General features: G+C 43.8%; 1 protein-coding gene and 1 long non-coding RNA gene across 3 annotated transcripts in view; both read left to right on the plus strand.

Moving 5' to 3' along the window:
- The first annotated feature begins 878 nt into the window (after nt 1–878).
- LOC134449092 (tubulin polymerization-promoting protein) overlaps nt 879–24,514 on the plus strand; it is a 34,295-nt gene continuing 10,659 nt past the window's right edge. The window contains exons 1-3 of one of the 2 annotated variants that reach the window (XM_063198873.1): nt 879–1,434; nt 16,687–16,767; nt 18,654–18,983. In XM_063198873.1, coding sequence (XP_063054943.1) covers nt 16,736–16,767; nt 18,654–18,983 — 362 coding nt within the window. In that variant the 5' untranslated portion in view covers nt 879–1,434; nt 16,687–16,735. Of the gene's footprint in view, nt 1,435–14,113; nt 15,068–16,686; nt 16,768–18,653; nt 18,984–24,514 lie in introns of those variants that run through there. The other variant, XM_063198872.1, reaches the window with a different exon arrangement.
- On the plus strand, nt 20,634–22,615 carry LOC134448363 (uncharacterized). Its single transcript, XR_010034751.1, has 3 exons — nt 20,634–20,724; nt 21,653–21,780; nt 22,448–22,615. It is a non-coding gene; the product is annotated as an uncharacterized LOC134448363 (long non-coding RNA).

Below are 24,514 nucleotides of genomic sequence, written 5' to 3' on the forward strand. Positions count from 1 at the left end.
AAATAGCTTGTGGTAGTTGGTTGGGGTTGTGGGAGGCGAGGTTGTCCATCCTCAGAAATGATGGCTTCACAGTTGCCCAGTGCCCCTGGCATCCCACACCTCACGGGGTAATGCTGTATCATCTGCCTGCAAGGGCCCCTATCCTGTGGGAAAATGATTACATAATCTACCGGACCGACGCATCTTTACTGGTTGTGTAACATCAGAAAAAAAATAGCCCTTTTGAATATGACCACTCACAATTACAATTACAACATTTAAACAATAACCAAAATGGGGGGCAAGGATGTGAGATTCTTCATGAGGTGTGTGTGTTTTTTAATTATTATTATTTAATGGCAATATTTAGGCCTATCATAATGACAAGTCCGTGACATTACATGGATTTAATTGTCATTCTGGTGTTCTGAGAGCGGCCTGGGGATGGGGCTTAATCTTGATCCGGGCAGGAGGAATCCTTTCCCATGGGAGGAGAGAGAGAGAGAGAGAGAGAGAGAGAGAGAGAGAGAGAGAGAGAGAAGGCAGAAGACCACTGGCCTGTCTGCAGGGCTGCCGACAAGGGGGGGGGGGAAGAGAGGACAGTTGTCCCGGGGCCCAGGGAGAAAGGGGGCCTAGAATCCTTTCCCATGGGAGGGGAGAGAGAGAAGGCAGAAGAAGATCACTGGCCTGTCCCTCAGCAACTCACCCAGGCTCACAGCAGAACACATCCTGTGCTCGGCCTGAAGCCAAAAATGCACTTCCTGGAATAATATTTGGACTACCTCTTTTGTTTAATTTGTTTGGAGGTATACACGGAGCATGCCCATGTCCCAGTCTGAAGACTGCGTGCTGCCTACTGTATCTGGTATTTTGCAGACATACTGCTTGGGGGTGTCAGGGTGCTGTTGATATGGCATATGCCTGTATTATTAATGAGAAAAGCTGTGCTACTCTGTACTTAATGATAGCGTGTATGATAGTCATACATAATTTATACAGCAGAGAAGATGAACACTTGTGCTTTTATGTACTGGTATTCAATTCATTTTCTACTTAACAGAAATGCAGCGTAGCTGGATGGAAAAGAGTCCATGGATCTACCATTTTTGTTGCCTTGTCCTCTGAGACATTGTTTTGTGTCTCATTCACCATCGCCAAAACAATGCCATTCCTAAAGGCTCGATCCAGGCTCGCTCCATCATGAGCTGCAACGTTAACCGCTCATAGGACACTGTGGTCGCACCAACCAATCAGCGCTCTCGGTCGTCTTGCACGGTATCTTCCAGAGCTTTGAACCATCAAGCATATTCCACAGCCGCGCAAACAGTGGGAGAGCAGATATCTAAGCGCGCCTCGGTTCTCACGGGTACACTACACGGTGGATGAGATGATGTTTTTGTAGGAAACAGGCGAGGCTGTGGAGGCGAACGTTGACTACACATTACACACAGACAGGTAAGTGTGTGTTATAGACTCAAGCTGTGCTGGTATGTCTTGTCTGCCCGAATATTTTGGGTTAAAGTCTTCGTCATATTGTGTGATGTGAATGTTTTGACAGTAAACGCTTAGTGATTTGTATGTGCAGCTAATTGTGCGAATAGATTTCGAGGCTCTTGGGCTCCAGGCTGTAGGAAATGTTTGCTCCATTTTTGGTTTCATTTTCTCCACGCCACAATCTATTGCGTAATTTGTCACCAATCCTTAAAGTAATCATACCTTATTTACAGTAGCCTATCCGTGTTCCCTTTAGAAATGAGAAGAGGGGGATATGGTCATATTTATTGTTGTTGGCAATGTATTGACAGTAGGACAATAACAAAGATCACGTGTGCTGCGCTCCCATCGCTCAAGCATGAATATAAGCAAGTTTATGTAACGTCTTGCTAGACACCGTTATTGTAGCTTATGGATTGGCATGGTCGACTTTATTCGGTGATATCTACCTGCAACGCTCTTCTGAACTATGGTGGTGAACAGTTATTCACAGAAACCCTCATCATTTTTTGGCATGAAATTCTCTTGTTGAATTAATTGAGCACGCATTGACTTCTGTCTTTACAAATCATTGTAGCCTCCAGTCAATAGTACTCACTCCTTACATCACCCACGGAGACTTAATACACCAATGTTTTCTTCCTCTGTGTGATTTATGAATAGGGGTTGTGACCATAAGGCCAGACCTGCAGGGTATAGATCAGTGTAGTTGATGTATGCTCTTGTGTGTGGGCCTTTTCTTTGTCAGGCTACATTAATACAACACAGCCTTGATGTTTTCTGATTGTAAGGTAGGGTACTCTGCATGGGTTAGAAATAGTTATTAACCGAGCACCCTTTGTCAAAGGTTCTTTTCGAGGAGAAGGATAATACTATGACCAGTTGGTAAAGTTTGAAAACATTGCCGGTATTTATTCATGTAAAACACTCAAATGTAACCTCTCTGCCTGGATAGACTCTTAAAATAGTCTTTTTCAAAGAGGAAGAGAAAAGAAATAGAAAAAATAGGAAATAGGAATAAATAAGAAAGTAGAAAAGAAAAACCCTCAGAGCTCTGAATTAAAGAAATAAAATAAAATAATCAAATAAATAAATAATGCTCGAGTCCAAAAGTGTCCATCTACCCGGGTAGTATATGTTCTGTTTATGTGTCCCACGTGCGGGTGTGTGTAATGGATCTCCTTATCTCTGGGGCCTGGATGGAGAACGAGACGCGGCTGTAGGAGACAAGTGGCCAGACGCTCTTCTTCTCAGTCACTGGCCGCGCGTGCACCCAGGGGAGTTCGTCGAAAGTTCGTTGGAAATCAAGCTCTTAAAAAAACCAACCTGCATAGCAGGATAACAATACTGTCAATACTCTTCTTATTCACTAGTCAGTTCAGAAACTCATCCTTCAATACTCAAAGTGCAGTAGTTGAAACGTAATAGTCCATTCAGTCCATAAACTGCACAAAATGAAACCCAGTCGCTAGCTTAGTAGCTCAATAACATGGATTATAAACAGCATTCACGAGCATAGGCAGCTAATCAGTTCAGTTCAACTCCAGTTGGTTTTTTAGCTTGCAGACAAAATACATTACAGTTACTCAAAATAAGTGTACACAACGAAATCATACAACTATATTCATGTAACACATCTTCACAAGATGTGTCTTATGCTCAGATCATATTTCTTAACCAAATACCATGAATCAAAACAAAGACAGCTGATATCGCGACTAGCGCTGGAAGACATGAAAATAAAACTCACCGGAGCAAAGGAAATAAATTAAACATAACCAGAGCAGTCCGGATCTTCTCCCATACGATTCTTGCTTCTCAAAGGTATCACAACTTAAACAAAAGACGTTTCTTCAACTGTATTATGAAAGTAAAGTAAATAATTTAACTTTCTCTCACAACTGTTCTTCAGTACAATCGTTTCTTTTCATTGGTATCTCGCTCTGTCTCCATAGCAACCAGTGCTCTTACTCTACGTATCTCCCTTCCTAACAGTGTCTCTACTGTCACCTAGTGGACGGGAAATGAAATTGCAAGCACATAGACAAACACATAGGAAATACGATGATAAATGTAACCGTAATACTTCACTGGGTTACATCCTCCCCTCCTTAATCTGCATGCATCCTTGCATGTTCTACACTACACTGGAAGTGTATCCTACACTATATCAGTGGGTAAAGGGGTCAAGTTGTATAGGGAAGGGGCATCGACGAGGGTCTGGGAGAAAGCTTGGTCTAAACCAGCTAAAATGGAATGCATTACAGTGAGTAGGGGGTTCCCTCGAGTGGGGTATGTAAGTCTTTGGGGGACTGTTCGCTCTCGAGCAGATCTTCTCTGTGGGACCTCACTGTCAGGGGCAATTTCAGTGTCTTCTTCCTCCATCTGTTCCAGCACATCTCCACTGGTCCTCCGAGGTGATGCATCCTCTCGTTCACTTCCAGGGCTATGGAACTCACCGGGATCTGTTGCAGGAACTTCAGGAACACTTTCAGCTGTCACGCACTCAGATTCAGACAGATTGTGGGACAGACTTGCTTCATCATTCGTAGGCTCAAATGCTGGAGCTTCGGGATCAAGGAGGGACTTTTCAGAACTCACACTTGTGTCTGGATTCTCAGGGCTTGGTTCAACTCTCAGCTGAGTGTCATGGGTGGCCGACTGGTCAGTTTCAGGTCTTTCAACTTCTGGAATCTGTCTTTCCTGTTCAGCTCGAGCATTTCTGGACTCCCCCGAGAGTTGATCATAGAGGGTATAATACTCCTCTTCGTCGTCGTTGGACTCTCCTTCAGCAGCAGGTAGATCGGGATCAGGAGCAGGTAAGTTGTCAGGTTTCTGTTGGGGTTTATTCTGTGCAGGCTGTTCATCATTGACGGTGGATGGGAGGAAACCACACGGCAAAAGTAAATCTCTGTGTAGAACTCTTTCAGGGCCATCAGTGTGCTCAGGGACTACGACATAGACAGGGGAGTCTTGAATCTGCTTAATGACTTTGTAAATAGTTTCACTCCATCTATCAGCAATTTTATGCTTCCCTCTGATGCCAACGTTGCGCACAAGGACTCTGTCTCCAGGTAAGAGCGTGGACTCTCTCACCTTGCTGTCAAATCTGCGTTTGTTTTGCAGAGCAGTTTTCAGGCTGTTCTCAGTGGCAAGTCTGTAGCTCTCTGTTAGGCTCTCTGTCAGCGTTTTGACATACTCTGAGTGGGAGATCTTACTGGGACCTTCTGGGGTAAGTCCAAATGCGATGTCAAGTGGGAGTCTTGGCTGTCGGCCAAACATCAACTGGTAAGGAGAGTAGCCAGTGGTGTCGTTTTTAGTGCAGTTATATGCATGTACAAGGGGTTGCACGAAGTCCCTCCACTTAACCTTGTCTCCTTCTTCCAGCGTCCCCAGCATCTCTAACAGCGTCCTGTTAAAACGTTCAACGGGATTCCCCCGGGGATGGTAAGGGGTAGTCCTGGTCTTTTTGATGCTGAGCAATGCACAGAGGTCTTTGATCAGGGCTGATTCAAAGTCACGTCCTTGGTCGCTATGCAACCGTTCAGGGAATCCGTAATGGATGAGAAAGTTGTTCCAGAGAGCTTTTGCCACAGTCTTTGCCTTTTGGTCAGCTGTAGGGACTGCCACTGCGTACTTCGTGAAATGGTCTGTTATCACGAGGATGTTCTTTGTGCCTCTTCCGTCTGGTTCTAACGACAGGTAGTCCATGCACACCAACTCTAAGGGTCGACTGGTCTTGATGTTAACCAGGGGAGCACTTCTCTCAGCATGCGCCTTCCTTCGGATGCATCGCTCACATGTTCGGATCTTCTCACTCACATCAACATACATACGGGGCCAATAGAACCGGGCACGGACTAGGTCCAGCGTTCTTTCAGTGCCCATATGTCCGACAGCATCATGGAGGTTTTCCAGGGCAGCTTTTCTGTACTTGACTGGGAGGACAAGTTGAAGAGAAGGTTCACCCTGGTTCACTCGTCTTCTATACAGGACGTCACTTGAAAAGACGAACTGGTCCATTGCCCTCAGCATCAACTGGACTTCTCTGTCTTCACGGCACTTTGCTCTGTAGGAGAGTCGCGCATGCGGTTGAATTCCCAGAAGCCCATTGGTGTCACAAACGCCGTCTTACACTTGTCGTCCTCATCCATTTCAACTTGATAGTAGCCAGACTTGAGGTCCATGACGGAGAACCACTTCGACCCGGTGAGGACTGAGAAGGCTTCTTCAATGTTGGGTAAGGCATATGCGTCTTTAATGGTTTGTCTGTTTAACTTTCTGTAATCTATGCACAATCTGATGTCACCACTCTTCTTCTTAACCACAACAATTGGGGAGGCAAAGGGGCTTTCAGACTCTCGTATCACGCCAGCATCTTGAAGTTCCTTTAGGTGTCTCCGGACAGCCTCATAGTCGGAAGGATGGATTGGTCTGGGTCTTTGTTTGAATGGGGTTGGATCTGACAAGCGTATCTTGTGTTTGATTTCAGTTGTATGGCCAAAGTCGAGGTCATCGAGTGCAAATACATCTGACACTGAATTCAGTTTCTTTGTGATTCTTTCCTTCCATTCTGCAGGCAGAGGAGAGTCACCGAAGTCGAAGGTGAGCTTGCTACCATCAGACACATGCATGGTGTTACAGGTTGCAGAGGATGGGCCGGGACGTGGGGGCTCACTCTGGGTGACTTTGTTGCTCTGTGCAGGTAGGCATGACACAGCCGTGGGGAATGAGAGCTTTGCTATGTCATGGCCTCTAGGAAGTCTGATGTCATGTGCGGTCTCGTTCTTAACTAGGACTGGCAACTTAAAAGAGGGGACTGAGGGACTTGTCATAACGTAGCTACAGAACAGGAGGCCGGCATGTAGGCTGCACTGTGGGGGGTCAACTAAGAGGGTGGCGTTCGTTGACACAGGGACATGTCTGGCGTAACCATTCAAGGCTATCCTTTCTCCTGCAGGAATGATGACACACTTTTTGCTCTGTAACTTCACAGTGCCTACTCGTCCATTCTGCTGGTTCATCTTGAATCTGTTGTACAGGGTCTTTACAAGTGGGGAGGAATTGCTGCCATCGTATCTGTGTTTCTCATTCTGGGTGGGTGCACAGTTTTCGTAGAGGGGGTCCAGAGCATTCGTGCCAATTAACAAGGGGACATGCATGTTGGTTCTGTGGTCAGGCACCACAAGTGCAAGGGTGTGGATCTTCACAGGTTTCCCCATGATGTTCTCTGGGAAATCAATGCTGACCTGGATGTAGCCAGAGTAGGGCACTTCTTGACCACCAGCCCCTTCTATGTCTAGCAAATCTTGGATGGAGTAAATGGGCAGGTGTGGGAGGTGTGTCTTGTGGAAGGACTGGGAAACTGTGGTGACCTGGGAACCTGAATCTAGGAGACTATCACACTGAACACCCTCGATGACAACAGCAGAGGTACACTTTGGGCCTATTAAGCCTACTGGAAGAGCACCTCCCAGTGGCTGGCTTGGGGAATGGTTTTCGCATAATGCAGTTTCTCTTGTTGGGTGTTCTGGGGGACGTTTTGGCTCATGTGGGGGTGCAGTGAGTCCCTCTACTGCAACCCTGTCCAGTTTAAATGCCCGTACTGAGTTTGCCATTGGTCTTGTTTGGTCTTCAGCTCTCTGTATTTCTGGTCGACCAGTGGTTTGTTGGGGGGATTTTCACATTGTCTCGCTAAGTGACCGTCATTTCCACACTTGAAACAGAACCACGGCTTCGGCATGGGCTTTGGAAGTGTCTGATGGGATTGTGCTGCAGTTATGGCACTGACTGGAGGGGTTCCAGTGACTGTAGTCTGGGGATTTTGCATGGCATGTTTTTGCTGTCGTTGCTCTCTTTTGTTTGTGAGCTGCACTTTTAATTCAGCAACCTGCTTGCGTAAGGCCTCGGTTTCGTTAATGTACGTTTCAAGAACATTGGGGCTTGGGTCATGACAGAAGGATGGTTCTTCCACTAGCTGCACGTTCATGGATCTGGTCTTTGTGCTGCCTAGATGGCGGTGCATCCGATCTTGCTTGGCCGCTCTACTGTCTTCCTCTGTCCTCACTCGAAGCAGGAATTCAGAAAAATCTGGGGGCGTGTCTGTTTTCAGGCTTAACTGCAGGGACAGAATGAGGGACTGGTCCCAGCATCCACGTTGGAACTGCCGCAGCACCTGGTTGTTGGCGTCAGCTTTGGCAACACCACCTCTCTTTATGGCTGAGGTGATCAACACCTGAAGTCGCAGCAGGTACTCTGAGGCTCTCTCTCCGGCATTCTGATGAGTGCTGAGAAATCTTGCGAAGATCTCTTGCCCATCCTCCACTAGTCCATACGCTGACTCGAGAAGCTTCACAAAATCAGAGGGGGGTGAATGTGGGTCTAGCTGTCTCACTAAATCGGAGGCTGGGGGGAGGAGGCTTTCTATGATTTGACGTCGCTGTATGTCAAGGGGGGTTTTGTCTTGGATCATGAGTTCTACGTGGAGAGACCATGTCTGGAAATCTGCTTCGTTAGCAGGCTTGGGAAGTTTGCCTGAGAAGGGACGAAGGCGTTTCAATCCTTGGCTTGAAGTATCAACTTTGTCGTTTTTAATGACATGCTCTACTATTATCTTCTGCACATCTGGTGGGTTGACAATGTCTTCACTGAATACTCTTTGGGGGGATTGGAATGAATGCCCTGTAGTGTATCTACTTTTAGGGGTGTGTTCAGGGGAATAAAACTGAGGTGAGTATGCACTGGTGTGTTTCCTACGAACTAGGGGAACGCTACGGTCATCAGAGTCAGTTTCGCTGTCAGAGGTTATGCCACTAACTAGCTGTAGGGGTTCGGCCTTGGGGGCTCTCTGGGGAGTGGGGGTCATTCTCTGAGGAGTGGGTGTAGTTCTCTGAGGAGTGGGGGTCATTCTCTGAGGAGTAGGTGACGTTCTCTGCGGAGTGGGGGTCATTCTCTGAGGAGTGGGGGTCATTCTCTGCTGAGTGGGAGTCATTCGATAAGCCTTACCTACACGCCACAATATATCAGGGTATCTAGGACTGGGAAAGTATTCAACCACTTCAAATAGGTTAGCTGATTCCTCTGATTCGAACTCCACAAGGCCTTTAACGCCATTTACTTGTCCTGTCTGTCTAACACGAAGTACTCTTTCCACAGTTCCATAAGTGGAACAAAATTCAGTAATCTGCTCATCAGTGTCATACAGTGTAATACCCTCAATATACACAGCATTTCTTAAATTAACACCATAGGCATTCTCAGAATCCATAGTCACCCAAAAAGTGTAAATTCAATTCACTGTTAAACTTCAAAACATTAAACATAGAGAAAAATAGCATCTATCTCTCTTAAATCAACTGGCAATAAAAAGTCAAAAATAAAAATATCCAACTCCTGGGAGCAGGCTCGCCAAATTATGTAAGAAAGGGTACTCTGCATAGGTTATAAATAGTTGTGAACCGAGCACCCTTAGTCAAAGGTTCTTTTCGAGGAGAAGGATAATACTATGACCAGTTGGTAAAGTTTGAAAACATTGCCGGTATTTATTCATGTAAAACACTCAAATGTAACCTCTCTGCCTGGATAGACTCTTAAAATAGTCTTTTTCAAAGAGGAAGAGAAAAGAAATAGAAAAAATAGGAAATAGGAATAAATAAGAAAGTAGAAAAGAAAAACCCTCAGAGCTCTGAATTAAAGAAATAAAATAAAATAATCAAATAAATAAATAATGCTCGAGTCCAAAAGTGTCCATCTACCCGGGTAGTATATGTTCTGTTTATGTATCCCACGTGCGGGTGTGTGCAATGGATCTCCTTATCTCTGGGGCCTGGATGGAGAACGAGACGCGGCAGTAGGAGACAAGTGGCCAGACGCTCTTCTTCTCAGTCACTGCTGGCCGCGCGTGCACCCAGGGAAGTTCGTCGAAAGTTCGTTGGAAATCAAGCTCTTAAAAAAAACCAACCTGCATAGCAGGATAACAATACTGTCAATACTCTTCTTATTCACTAGTCAGTTCAGAAACTCATCCTCAAATACTCAAAAGTGCAGTAGTTGAAACGTAAAAGTCCATTCAGTCCATAAACTGCACAAAATGAAACCCAGTCGCTAGCTTAGTAGCTCAATAACATGGATTATAAACAGCATTCACGAGCATAGGCAGCTAATCAGTTCAGTTCAACTCCAGTTGGTTTTTTAGCTTGCAGACAAAATACATTACAATTTCTCAAAATAAGCTTACACAAAAATATCATACAACTATATTCATGTAACACATCTTCACAAGATGTGTCTTATGCTCAGATCATATTTCTTAACCAAATACCATGAATCAAAACAAAGACAGCTGATATCGCGACTAGCGCTGGAAGACATGAAAATAAAACTCACCGGAGCAAAGGAAATAAATTAAACATAACCAGAGCAGTCCGGATCTTCTCCCATACGATTCTTGCTTCTCAAAGGTATCACAACTTAAACAAAAGACGTTTCTTCAACTGTATTATGAATATAGTAAATAATTTAACTTGTAATTTCTTTCTCTCACAACTGTTCTTCAGTACAATCGTTTCTTTTCATTGGTATCTCGCTCTGTCTCCATAGCAACCAGTGCTCTTACTCTACGTATCTCCCTTCCTAACAGTGTCTCTACTGTCACCTAGTGGACGGGAAATGAAATTGCAGCTACATAGACAAACACAGGAAATATGATAATAAATGTAACCGTAATACTTCACTGGGTTACATGATGATTTGAGGTTATTTCATTTAGTTTTACCACAAAACACATGGATGTGCACAGTAGACATTAATGATTCATGTGCACAAAATTGTTAACTAGTGACATGAAAGATGTGCCATGTGTGTAGTCTGCTTGTGTAGCCTAATGTAAGGCCTTGTCCTTCCCCCCATATGCTCAGGCATTAGGAACGCTTCAGGAGAGAAAGCAGTCATTCGCTGACTTTGTCCCAGATTTTTTTTTTCTGAGGATTATAGTTCATTGGTCTGTAAGGCCTTTTGAAGGCAGCGTCATCCTTTACATATGAATGACATGTATAGCATACGTAGTAAATGCATATGAAAAGAATGCACCTTGTATGGGTCACTGCACCATGTCAACCCCCCATGCAATATGCAATGAAAGTACACTATCGCATCGGCATAAAGGTGTTCGTGTCCCCCTTGCTTGCTCCTAGTTTTCCTATGGGAACCTACGCACCCACCAGGCACCAAGTCCAAAGGTGCAATACCTCAATTGGAAAGTACAACCTCCCATGTGAAAAATTATGGGACCTGGTTAAGGAGTTTCCATGCGAATGCATAATTATCAAGTTATATAACAAGCTGCTGATGGGTAGAATATATTTTGTAAATAAGCCAGCCAGCGAAGAAACAGGCTACTTTACTGGCCCCAATGGAATCTTGCGCCCTAATACACCTTTTCTGGTGTTTAACATGCTCTCTCTCTCTCTCTGGTATCAGGGAGAATGGAAAAAGGTGCATTATAGTTTCCACAATTCACTCTTTTGGGTGGCAGATTGAGTTCACATTGTCCTGAATAATCCTTTGCCGTGCTGTGCCGTGCTGTGCCGTGCTGTGCTGGTGACATCCAACAGTAGTGGCCCAGGCCTCTGAGTTCAAACAGCTGTGTAACAGAGCTGTGCTCGGAGCTCTGTGTAAACCTCCCCTGTCCAGTCTGCAGCTCTGCTCTTGAGCCGAGCCAGGCCCCAGTTGGCAGGGCACAGCTCGCATTCATCAGCTGTAATAAATATGACAGGACGTCTCTGTTCCTTAATGTGAAATAGTTTTGTATTCTATAGTCCCTTGTTTATTTCTTTACTACTGAATGTTGTTACTTGCAACAGTAACAAGTAGACAAGTCTGTAATGTGTGTGGTAGCGTGCTCGAGAGAAATACTGTTTAAAGTCAGTGTCTACTGTGACTGGGGATGGAGAGAATAGGGATGGGGGTGGGGTCGGGGGATAGCGGAGAGCAAGTGTTGGGTGGGTGGATTGGTCGGTGGATGAGTGGGGGGCACTGAATGGTGAATAAGACCCAGGCTGTGACAATGAACGGCATGCATCCAGTCGGGGGCTAGAACGGGCCATGGAAATGGATGTATGGGATGAGGTAATTAGTAGAAATAGGTGGGGATGGCAGTGTGAACTGGCGAACCCTACCATCCCACTTGGAGGCTGGTGCATGGCACATTTGGGAAGTGGGTGTGCTGGCACTGGTGCCGAGCCACACAGATCCCTGCAGTCTGATGTCCAGACAGTGCTTGTAGTGCAGGAGAGGATGAGGTCTTCATGTTTTTATGTAATCACTTTATCAAAACCTAAACTAGTGTTTCTCAAAGGGGGCGGTACAGCCCCCAAGGAGGAGCTGTAGGGGGGGCGTTGAGTAGGATACAGCTGAGTGGGGGAGGGGCTTAGGTTCCTTTGGGGGGCATGGATGTATTTTATTTTTCAATACTAAGGGGGCCGTTCGGAGGCTTATGATGAAGCCAAGGGGGCGTTGGGAGGCTTAGGATGAGGTCCAGGGGGCGTTTGTGCAAAAAAAGGTTCAGAACCACTGACCTAAACAGTTCTGTTCTACTTACTTAACATCAATACAGTGTAGTTGTACTGTACAGTATGTAGTAGCTGTTGGATTAAAAAATATCATTTTTGCCTGTGTCTTCTGAGGCATTGTTTTTGTCTGGTATGCTATTTTGTAAGCTATTTGTAAAGGCTCGAGCAATGCTCCTATTCCTGCAGTCTGATGCACAGTACAGGCAATGTCTGATGACCAGGGAGGGAAGCAGATGGGTCCACCCTCCATGCTCAGGACTTGAGTGGGCTGGTTGTGCAGACGACGCCCTGCTTTATTCTCTCTCTCTCTCTCTCTCTCTCTCTCTCTCTCTCTCTCTCTCTCTCTCTCTCTCTCTCTCTCTCTCTCAGTTTACAGTTATGCTTTATCCCTATGCCTGGACTTTCTGTTAAACTGACATTTAAAAATCTTATGGAGGCTTTACCATGACGCATACATACATGTATCTATGTTTTCTTAAGTTTTCGTATTTTTACTGAGCTAAAAATAATAATGCTGAAGTAGGCCAATTTATTGTTTAGGCACTCATCTGTGCAAAGCATCCCCAGAAGGCAAATATATGTAAGCATGCGCTCAGCCTCTCAAAGGTCTGCCTCTCGAGGTGGGGGTGGATATGAAAAGAGCTTTCTCCTTTGCTCTGGCATCCTTCAGTTCATGCTGTGGTTTAAAAAGATCAGGGCACAAGAGCTTAGACTTTTCAAGACTCAAGATTTTTGATCAACATCCACTACTAGATCCTTGGATTCACACATCGAACCATTCATTGATATTAACCCATTGATGCCTAAAGCACCTGCAAAAAGGGCTGGTGAATGCCTACGCCCTTTTTAAGAAAAGTTGCCCTCAGCCTATAAAAACCTAAATATCTCAGCCTCTGAAGCACATAGAAACATGCAATAAGTTGCATTTCAAAGCTGAGACCATCATGATGTATTAGAATTTGTTCATTGAGCTCTAACGTCCCAAGATTTTTAATAAAATTGTCTCAAATCTCATGAGCCTGAATGTTGCGTCATGCAGCTCCAGGCGCCATGGCCAATGTTGCGCAATGCAACATCCAGCATCAATGGATTAATCATAAATAAGAGAATATATATTGTAAACCTGCACATTACACGTATACACGAGGTATAAGGAACGGCAGGAAAGTGATTGATTTGAACCTGGGTCTCCATGGGCAATCTGCCCACGTAAAGGGTGCCTTATTGCACAGTGCACCACGGTGCCCATTATCACTGCATTTCCTTTAGGGATGAAAATACCAGTCAACATTATAATGTAACATAGGAATATTAATTGCTCAGACTTCGTAAATACTTCCACAAATTGACTGAATTTGAAGGTCTGTTTAGTAATATAGCAGATGTGTCATTGTCAGATTCAGTAAAACTGTGATTTCCCATCTGATTCTCTGAGGAGAAGCGAGGTCACGCTCTGTCAGTTCAGTGTTGTGCCTCAACAGTTGTAGTAGTTCGTAGCCTTCTCGTTCAGCATTGTCTCTTAACCACTGTAGTAGTTCGTAGCCTTGCCGTTGTTGTGACTGTGCTTGCGTCTTTATACAGTCCCTATAGGAGTCCTTGAGGTGTCTGTCTGAGTGTACTGTAAATCCAGGCATTGAAAAGATGCCTTTGTCTCAGCCTCGAATTCGGTCTCCACTGGCTCACTGGTGCACAATAGTCGCAGAGGCCACAGAGGGTTCAGTCAGGGAGAGGAGTGTCTGACTAAATAAAATCACCATATCCCAGACCCCACTTCACATACAGCTACAGGAGAACCACAACTGTCTGAACTTGCAGAGGTCCCTCGGAAGATTCTTGTTTATTCCGCATGCGTGTGTCAGCTAGTCTGAGGTGCATGTCAAGACGAGAGTGATGATCATCATGTGTCAGAAAACTCATGAAAAGGGATTTTGTGTCCTGCTTAGACTTTCAATTAGGTGTCCACATTTTGTGATTAATAGCATAACTGCAGTGTGCACACAAATACTAAGTAGACACATTTACTTGCTTGTCAGTTGAGTTAATCTAAACAGTCTTTTCAAGAACTGGCAAACCTGTTTTGTGGTAAGTCGCGGTGCAGGTCTCCACATGTTCAACACATTATAAATTAAAAAAAGATTATGGCCTTGCCGTGGCCAACCGGTAGGGCACTCGCCTACCATGCGGCTGACCCAGGTTCGATTCCCGGCCCGTGTCCTTTGCCAACCCCTCCCCGTCTCTCTCCCAATTCGCTTCCTGTCCACCTCTCACACTGTCCTATCAAATGAAGTCGAAAAAGACCAAAAAAATCTTATAAAGATTATGCTTCATTTTGTGTGGCTCCATCCATGTTAGATAGGCCCATTCATTCACACATGAAGTCATCAGCATCTGAATTGACCTCTGGCTCCTCCTAGCCCTCGTGACACTGTGCGATGTCACTCCAGACTGGACTGCCTGACACTTCAGAGGACAATGAGCCCCTAGTGTTGTCCACTTGTGAATGCCATTATTGACACTGGTTAATAAAATCATTGTTCGCTCTTAGAATAATACATATAATAGTAAATCACTCTTAGCCCCCCCTTCCTCCCTCCCCCCATCAGGTTGTCATCGTCCCCATGGTACCGTGTTATATACAGTAGTAGACTGTGTGTTCTACAGTAGCATATAGTCATGTCCTACCTACACAAAAGAACCTGTTGCAATAGCACCATCTAGGGCTGGTGGGGTGAGGAAAATCCACAGCGCTGTGGACAAAGTTTGATAGATTCACATTGCACTCTGGATCAGGAGCTGATAGGAGAGAGGTCTCTCTGCTTGACGTCTTGATATCTGCAAGAGGTGAGGTCACTTGTGTTCGTTTAGGACAGTGTCTGTACAGTACCTGCGGTGAGGGCTGGTAACCAGGGAGCTCTGGCTACTGTAGGGTGTACTGTACTGTACAGTATAGTGCCATGGCAACGCTGGCCTGCTGAGGCTGTCGCGGTGACGTGGTGATGCCTGCCAGTTATGGGAGCAACTGGAAGGTGAGCAGTGGTGTCAATCTTTTGTTTACTCTCTCAGTGATTATCAGAAACGGAACAGTGTGATGTGTTTTGGGGTCTTTGGGCTCAAAATATTAATGCTGCTATTTATCCTGTTAAGGCATGACCCCTGTTGTTAATTGACTGTTAACAGAATGGCAAGAGCCAAGTGGGAATGCATTACTAAAGGCACTGTGTAATGTCGTAGTAGTATAATACTATGGTAGTTAAGTCTTTTCAACAACTATTACAGCAGTCCACTAGCGGAATAGTGATAAATTATATTTTTATTTGAAGACTGACTTCATAGCCAAAAAATGAAATATACTTATTTATATTGTCTTCGAAGTGATGTTAAGCCACATGATGCCTCAGTATTTTGCTTTTTGATGTAGTAGTGTATCATTTCGACAACACATTGCAGATATATTGGACAGAAATTCTGTTGTTCATAATTCATGCAGCATGCATGAAAGTAAGTCTTTTGCAATGTGGCATATTGTGATTGCATCATCTTATGAGGTTGCAGGGTTGACTCAACTTTTGTATTTGTGTGTTGTGGCAGAGCCTTTCTGGTCCAAACATGATTTAAAGGCAGAAATGTTTTTTAAATGATCTTTGGTCTTCATTAGAAACAGAATAGAGGTCAGGGATCTGAAAAGACCCATAGCACGTGGTGTGTATGACCTAAACGTTAGGATTCTGAACTGGGTTCACAATACAGCCAGGGTGGTCCGCATTAAAGTGCTTCTCCTAATGATGTATATGTAGCTCATTTGCCTGTTTATATGTCCAAAAGTGATTTGGTAGATAGGCGCTTGTCTGGTTCCAGTGAAAATGGCGGAGAAAAAAAAGACTTGTGCGCTAATGAGCACCCAAGGCAGAGCAGCTGCCTTGGGAAGGGTGACCTCATACATCAAGGCAGGGGGGGCAAGAGAGAAGAACACTTATGTGGGGGGGTTAGATATAATCAGGGCTCTAAATTAATACCAGCCAATCGGCAATCGGCAAAATGCTGGTGAAATTTGAGTTTGGCTAGTAAAAAAAGACCAACTTACTAGCCACTTTGACCGATTAGTGAGTGTGTGTTTGGCTAGTAAGAGCCATTTTGGCTGGTGATGAAAAAAGTTAAAGGTTAAATCCCTGGATATAATGCTCCATGCTGAGAGTACACTGAATATTGCCTGCACATGGATTATACTGTATAGTTAAGGTGGGCTTAAATTTCTATTTAAATATGTATATAAATAGTAAACATGGCACATAGACTTACTATTTTTATGTGTCTGTCAACCCAAAGCACTAAACAACTCTGTTGTTGTAGACATGCGGTTGTTCTTTTTAGCTGTTTATTGTATGTTGTAAAACATTTTTTTCATACTATATTGTGGGAATTTTACACTTTGGCTTCAGCAATAAAATGGCAATCTAAAAGCATGTGTAATGGCCTTACAGAACTGATAATCATCAAAGGCCACCGTTATACCAAGTCATTGTGAAAGTGAAAGTGTTTGTATTAACTCTTGTCTTTGAACTGTACATGTATTTCCTCGATATCTACCCTGCAGACATACACACGCGTGCTCTGCTCAAACAGTACATGATTGTATTCCCTTATGCAGTGTTAAGAAACCGAGAGATTCTTCTAACCGTCCCGACCAGGAGGGAGTCATGGAGGGGACTCATGCAACTACAGGCCCCAAGTGAGTAAATAAACACTACACACACAGCCAGTGTTGCCAGATTTGACTGACCATTTCCAGCCCAAACGGTGCAAAAACCACCTGGAGGCGCAAAATTCCGCCTGATTTCAAGAAAAATGTATAGATTTCTATGGCCATAAAGCTGCAGGAAAATCGCCAAATTGACTTCTTTTTTTTTTTAATCATTTTTACCCGCCTACGGCCATGCCAAGCTGCCCAATTGGGCGGGTAACTGCCCAATTTGGCAACACTGTACACAGCTCTACACACTGCACACATATTATGCGCTTATAGCACTGATGGAAGGCACAATTTCATAATCGACTATCTGCAAGAGAGCCAACAGAAGATGAGCAAAAAGCCATAATCTCATAGAGGCCACTAACACGTGTTGGCCGTCAATCATAATCTCGTAAATAGGTCACTTATTATACAGTTGGTGTTTGTAATGTGTTTGCCATCAAGGGACAACAACAGAGTTCATGTCTGTCAGCTATGAAGTCAGATCAGAGAGCAGATTTTCCACCAATTTACTAATAGATGTAAATACAAAACTGAATTACAGCACGTCACATGAATTCAGCGGTGGGGAGATGAAACCTCAACTGTCTGGCTGGCATAATTCTTAGCGTTTGCCTGAGTTACTGTGCTACAGCAGGCCTTAAAATTCTTCCTAGGAAACTCACAGACGTGGCTAGCGCAGTGTGTGTGTGTGTGAGTGTGTGTGTGTGTGTGTGTGTGTGTGTGTGTGTGAGTGTGTGTGTGTGGGTGTGTGTGTGTGTGTGTGTGTGGCCCTTACTGGTGGTCTCTGGTAGCTGCTGGATGTTCCTCAGCTCCCTGGTGTAGTGCATTCCACATAATCCTATTAATAAACCTCACCTAAGTGCCAAAGCTCTTGCCACATCTGGCCACACACTGTCTGCTGCCCCAAAGAGCAGTACAGTGCCTCTCCCCCTGCCATGCCATGCCACTCAACACCATGCAACATCATCTGGGATTCAGGCATCAGGGCCTGTGTGGGCTCTGGAAATGGCCAGGCCAACGAAGCACTGTAATGTTTACCAAAAGCACAAACCTTTCATAGGCTTGAGATGAAACCAGTGTGCTTTTGTTCAGCTACGGCAGGGGTCAGGAACTTTTTTGCTGGAGAGCCATAAACGCCAATTTCATTCCCCCCCCGCCCCCCCCCCCCCCCCCCCCCCCCCCCCCCCCCCCCCCCCATGAACTGTTGTTATGTGATGCTGTATTACAGGACAGCAGTTTTGGTGTGGTATTTCCAGGTCCATTTTGCAGCATTATTTTCATTAAATATTGCATTCATTAATGAGTAGCCACTAATGAAATCAACAAATCACGGCCCAAGTGTACTCAGGGGCTATAAAGATGGTAATCCAGCACCAAACCCAAATGTAATACTGCTGCTGTCAAACTACATGTGCTTTTTCAGGTTGTTATGAACTTTATTAGGGTGCTGTGTGCTTTGGCATGCTGCATACAAGTTGGTAAAAATCTGTTACTTTTGATGGCAAGCTAAGGAATCAGGGATGGTGGGATGATCTCAGATGTGTGTGGAGGGAGGAAGGCACCAAGATATGCACTGCAGGTACAAAGTCAGAAATGTTAGCATCTGGTATGGTGGTATCACCGTAATGCTACTACGGGCCAACCATGACCTAGTAGTAGTGGAGATGGTCTTTGGATCATAGGGCTACAGATGCAAATCCCTAGACCTTCATCTATAGCTGAAGAAGTGCCCTTGAGCAAGACACCAAACCTCAACATTGCTCCATTTGCTGTGGCCAGTACCCTGTGATATCTACCAAGTGGCTTATAGATAAGCATCAGCGAAGTATGTAATGCTAATCGAAATCTCACTCTCTTTCTAGTAACACGGAGGAGTTCAAAGTTCAGATGGCGAAGCACAACAACCACGCCCCCCTGCGGCCGCCAAGCGAGCGCTCCGCAGACCGGGCATCGAAGCGGCTGTCACAGGACTCCAACGGCCTAAGCGAGGGCGGGGCGAGCGGGTCACGCACCCCTGTGGAGGTGACCGCACTGGAGGAGGCCTTCCGGCGCTTCGCCATCCATGGAGACACGCGTGCCACCGGCAAGGAGATGCACGGCAAGAACTGGTCCAAACTCTGCAAAGACTGCAACGTCATCGACGGCAAGAACGTCACGCTCACCGACGTCGACATCGTTTTCTCTAAAGTCAAGTACGATTATCGTGGAATCTTTACTTCAGACAAGTGTGTGTGTGTGTGTGTGTGTGTGTGTGTGTGTGTGTGTGTGTGTGTGTGTGTGTGTGTGTGTGTGTGTGTGTGTGTGTGTGTGTGTGTGTGTGTGTGTGTGTGTACTCCATCAGTAAAAGGACAAATTTATTTGGCCTAAACCATAGCCCTGATAGTTGAGGTCACAGAGTGCAATCAATTAATAAATAAATAAATAAAAATAAAATAAATCTACAACTACAACACTAACTGAGTGGGGCACATACCGGTAAGCTAATTGTAATTTTCATTTTCTTATGCATCATAAAGGTCATACTAATTACTGGGGTATTACGACATCGTCATGTATTGACCATATATATGTCAATAGAAAAGAATTATATTTGAAAGCCATTTCACTTCCTGTAGGCTACAGTGACCACAATTTAGTGGCCATTGCAAGGAAGGGAAGTGTACCAAAGGCTAAGCCAAGAGTCATTTTGACTAGGATCATGAAGGTTTTCTGAGGAGGCTTTCTTAAATGACATTTGTAAGACAGACTGGTCAAGTGTACTCAAGGAGGAGGAACCAGATGCAGCATTAAATGTATTTATGGCCAAGTTTGTGCCTGTGATAGATCAGCATGCGCCTGTGAAAAAGATGACCGTAAGAACTTCTGGCGCACCTTGGGTGGACGAAGAACTTAAACAACAGATGGCACTGAGGAATGAGGCAAAGGCAACAGCTAATAAGATGAGGAGTGTAACTGATAGAAGAAAATATTGTAAACTAGTAAGAAACTGTCACTAAACTCAATCTGAAGAAAAAGAAAGCACACTTCACTTCACAGTTAAGAACAATTAGCAGTGATGGGGAAAAACTATGGAAAACGTTGAATAGTATGTTGGGGAATAAAACACCAACACAACCAACATTCATTGAGAATGATGGGACATTCATCACAAAAACCCAACAAAAATTGCCAATCACCTAAATAATTATTTTCATAACAAAGTGGCTAAACTAAGGAGAGAGCAATTATCAGGGGGGAGTCATGACGCTAACCTTATGATAAGGCAACTAATTAAAGTGGCCATGCCACTCTAATTACATTACCATGTCCACCTTTTTTCCATAATCCTTGGTGTTGTCTGACCTGGTAGGCAACATTATTTTAGCTGGAAAGTTATTTGATGGTGTATTTCAAAGCATTTTATTGCGCCCAAAAACTCCTCTCAGGAGAACTAAGCGGTTTGTCCATAATGTTTATGAGGTTTGCACTGATTGGCTCAGCTGTTGCTAGAGAACCACGTCATTGTGGAGAACATGTTCTACTGAGGACTCACAGGCTGCTCTCAGCCTTTGAGATAAAAGAAAAGAAAAATAAGCGTCGCCGAATTGGCTAAAATTACCTAATGTTAAAATGATTGTGCTGGATACTCCACAGTCCACACTGGCGCAGATTTAATAATGTACAAAACCTTATTGTATTCTGCGCCACTAGATGGCATATTGGGGCATACGGATCCTGGGAGGAGGAGAAGAAGAAGTGCATGTTGTTGCTGCTAGCTACGTATATACTCACTCTGCCTGCGGTGGATTGTTTTATTCCGTGACAATTTAAAACTACTTCAGTAAATGTAATAACTTTACACCGAGCCTCTTCATTGCCTACTGCAAAACAACTTTTTGCACCAGTTCGTCACTGATGGCTTATCAACGCGGCGGCATCCTCATCATGGCACAGGTAAGATGCTAACCTACAACACCACTCTATGTTGTATTTTTTGCTTCAGGCAGGTCTTCATATATATTTTTTTTCTTCTCGGACGTATTGTGTAGAACTAGGTTAACTTGGTTTCACTCGTTACGTTTGATCCAAGTGGATTTCATTGTTGTTTCAGACACAACGTTTGCACAATGCGTCAAGAAGTAAGCTTATTCCAATGTTGTTTTACTGTGTTCAAAAGGTGTTGAATTGTTAGACATGTAGAAACACATTTAGGACAGACTACCGGTGTGAAAGACTATCTTGGGCCGTAACAACTGGCGACTGCAGATTTTAGAAGCAGTGGAGATTGGACGTAAGTGTCACTCTTAATCTGGGGTGTATTCATTTAGACCAGGATTGAGACTTTCGCTTTGACCAATCACTGTGTTTATCACCTGGAGTCGCCAGTTGATACGGGGGACTCAGTCTGTTGCACCGGTTATAGGCCTACACTTTGATTAGTTTATGCATAAATAATACCTGAGAAGATATGCCCCCCTCAAAAGAAAGGAAAGCACAGCCAGAGCTCTAAATTAACATTGCAATCAGCCAAATGCTGGTGAAAACTTAGGTTGGCTGGTACAAAATATAACGTAGTAGCCACTTTGACCCATTGGTGAGTATGCCTGGAGATTAAACATCTATTTGCAATTTTGGCTGGTGATGAAAAAGGTTCATTTGTAGTCTTGAGCACAGCATACCTGTTATCGGTGTATCTCATTATGCTGTATCCTCAATTCTGAAGCATCGATTACTGAAGTGCACACATTTACACTTTATGCATATCTAGGGTACATGCATATTTTTTTTTATCTTTCCATTTATGCTATACCTCCAGTGTAGGCCTATAATGTAATAGGATGTTTATATTTATAAATAGATGTATATCATTTTGTCATTGCAGGTTCATCAGAGTCAGGTGGTCAGCACCCAAACTAAAACCATGGGTCATGGTGAAGAAGGATGAGAGACTGTTCTATGTGCCCAGGGTTCGTCAGGATGGTGTCTAAGAATTACATCCTAGCAGCACAGGTAAATAAATGAATAATGAGTTGTGATTAATATTATTTACCCTACTGGCTGGCATCACATTTTTGAATTCAGACAACATAGTGCTACATTAGGTAATTATTCAATCAGTACTGTAACAGTACAGGGGTTAGACAACGAAACATCTTGGTGTCGGAAGCTGACGCAGAGTGTGAAGGTTCAGTTAGCAGGGAAATAAGAGCACAGTTCAATGCACACATAATGGGTTAAAAAATTAGAAATTCTTGGTGGGCTATCCAAGGTAATGTCTGCATACCACCAAGATGAACCACATCCAACAGGATTAACTGTGGACGCAAGAGGAAGCCTGTCTGATCATCCTTGGTGGTATGCAGATATTACCTTGGATACCGTGGCTCTTAGTACATCATAAAGACTTGTGATCTTGGTCAAATATGCACCAGAATTTTTTTTTTAAATGGTGGTATGTCACCCATGCTGTTATGTGCTTTGCTCTTTCTTTGCTCTTTAATTGAGCCTTCACACACTGCTCTTTAGTGCAATGTGCAATTAATGTAGACTGGCCACCAAGGTAGTCCAATTTATCCATGAAACCTCCCACACCAAAATGTCAGGTGTTTTCATTGTCTGTATATTACAATGCATTACCATATTAATTTAAATAACATGTTTTCCTTTTTTTTAACAGAACAGGAAGCCATCGTGAAGAAGTTGCCGGAGAGGCTTCGCTTGGCCTTTGCCAGCGCCTCACTATCAGTGATGCTGGTCTCCTTATCCACCGTGCCTACCCCCACATTCCTCCCTTGATGCATTCATCTCCTGACCTGTACCTGTTGTGGGCTGAGTCAGTGATGACACACAGTAGTTGTGATAATAAACATACATGTATATGAAAATAACTGAAATGATGTCCGTCCAGGCATTTCCTTTGGTATTTTATTGTACACAACTCAGAACATGTTCCCTGTCTGTCTATATTGAGTCTAGCCTAAAACTAATTACTTTAGTTCTATTGTCTCCAGCATATGTACGTAATCTACGTATCCAGTTACATGGGTATTTTGGTGCCTGGATTAGACTGCATGTAAGTAATAATATGAACTCAGGTCAGGATACCACAGTAGTTCAGATAACCATTCATTAATATAAAATGCACATGTTTTTGTATAGGCCTATGTCCATCCAGGATAGACATCCCCCTCGTATCACGCACCTTTGTAACTAAAATACATTTGTACTTTGTGTCTAAAAATAAAGTCTATGAACAACTGAATGATCTGATTAATACATTGAAATGGTGTGTGCAGACGCTGAAATGGGGAAGTTAATTGGATAAACTTGGCTTGGTGTGCTGGACCTCTGTCTCTTCCATACATCCAATCTCAGCCATCAGATCATTGCTCTTCTCACCTGGAGAAATAGAAAGACATACTTAAATGACATTTTTTATCCCAAACAAGTTTTTCACCGAGAATTGGTTACTGTCCCTGTAGCATTGTGGGGCTAAGTGTCTTGCTCAAGGGCACTTCAGCCATGGTGGAGAGAGGTAAGGATGGGTTTCGCACCTCCCTAACCATTAGGCCACTGGTGTCTCATTTTGGAAGGCAGACAATTTTGTGAAAACATTAAGTGTTACACTTAACATTAATTACAAGGACAACATGAAGGCTGGGTAGGCATGTGCATGTTATGGACAATTTGACTGCCATTTCATGACAGCATCCTATGAAGAGTAAGAATACTATAGGAAATTCGGCGCTAGAGATGTGTACACATGGTGTACTTTCACATTTAAACCATAACACTGAACTTCATAGCCTTACTTTTTTACTAAGAGCACTAAAAAATGCCGTGTTTATTATGTACACGTGTTACACAGCCCTCAATATCTCAGCTTAACATAGCGCCAGTTGCTGCTATGGCATAGCTAGGTACATAGCTCTGCATCATTGATGCTTTCTTATGGAAAGCATCTTGAATTGAAAAGTCATCAACACGACACCTTACACTTAAATTGCCTTTAATTTACGTATTAAGAGGTTACAGTGTAAAACAAATGTTGAAAGACACTTACCAGGTGCTAGCTACTCGGTGAGTAGTTGGAAGTTTTTTTTCCGGATGGATCCACCTCAGCTTTCTTCTTTTATTTTTAGATTTCCAGTGAAAAGTCATGGATGGTTTGTTACCCTAACTGCATGTGCAATCCTCAGCACAACGGGTGTTTATGCTGTTTAGTTATCAGTGATATGAGTAAGGTTTGGTTACCAGTTGCCAAGATGCTCCATTCATAATGTTTATTAATTTTGACTCGTCAAAAGTGGGCGTGGCTAAGCGGTGGGTAGTCAGGGTGACGTAAGCCTGCCCTGTTTTTTCAATTGGCCAGGCTTAGCCGTTTTGATATTTTCATAAACTATAACAATAAAACGAAATAAAAAAAATCTTTCACATTAACACGACCAGGAAAACATATTATGAACTGTTATTACACATAATCATGCAAGAAGGTTTAAAAAGATTGGCATGGCCTCTTTAAGGAGCAATCTTGTAGCTTTCAGTTTGCCAAAGTGGAGGAAGATACACTAAGCAAGTTAATTACTTCATTTTGCAAGGACCAGCAAGCAGGTATTGACAACGTAGATGGCAAGTTTCTGAAAATGGCATTGAGTTACATCTCCCAGCCCATTTGCCACATATTTAATGTTAGCTTAAAGGGACACTGTGTGAGATTTTTAGTTGTTTATTTCCAGAATTCATG

This window comes from Engraulis encrasicolus, chromosome 5 (genome assembly GCF_034702125.1).
Source record: "Engraulis encrasicolus isolate BLACKSEA-1 chromosome 5, IST_EnEncr_1.0, whole genome shotgun sequence".
NCBI classification, from domain to species: domain Eukaryota; kingdom Metazoa; phylum Chordata; class Actinopteri; order Clupeiformes; family Engraulidae; genus Engraulis; species Engraulis encrasicolus.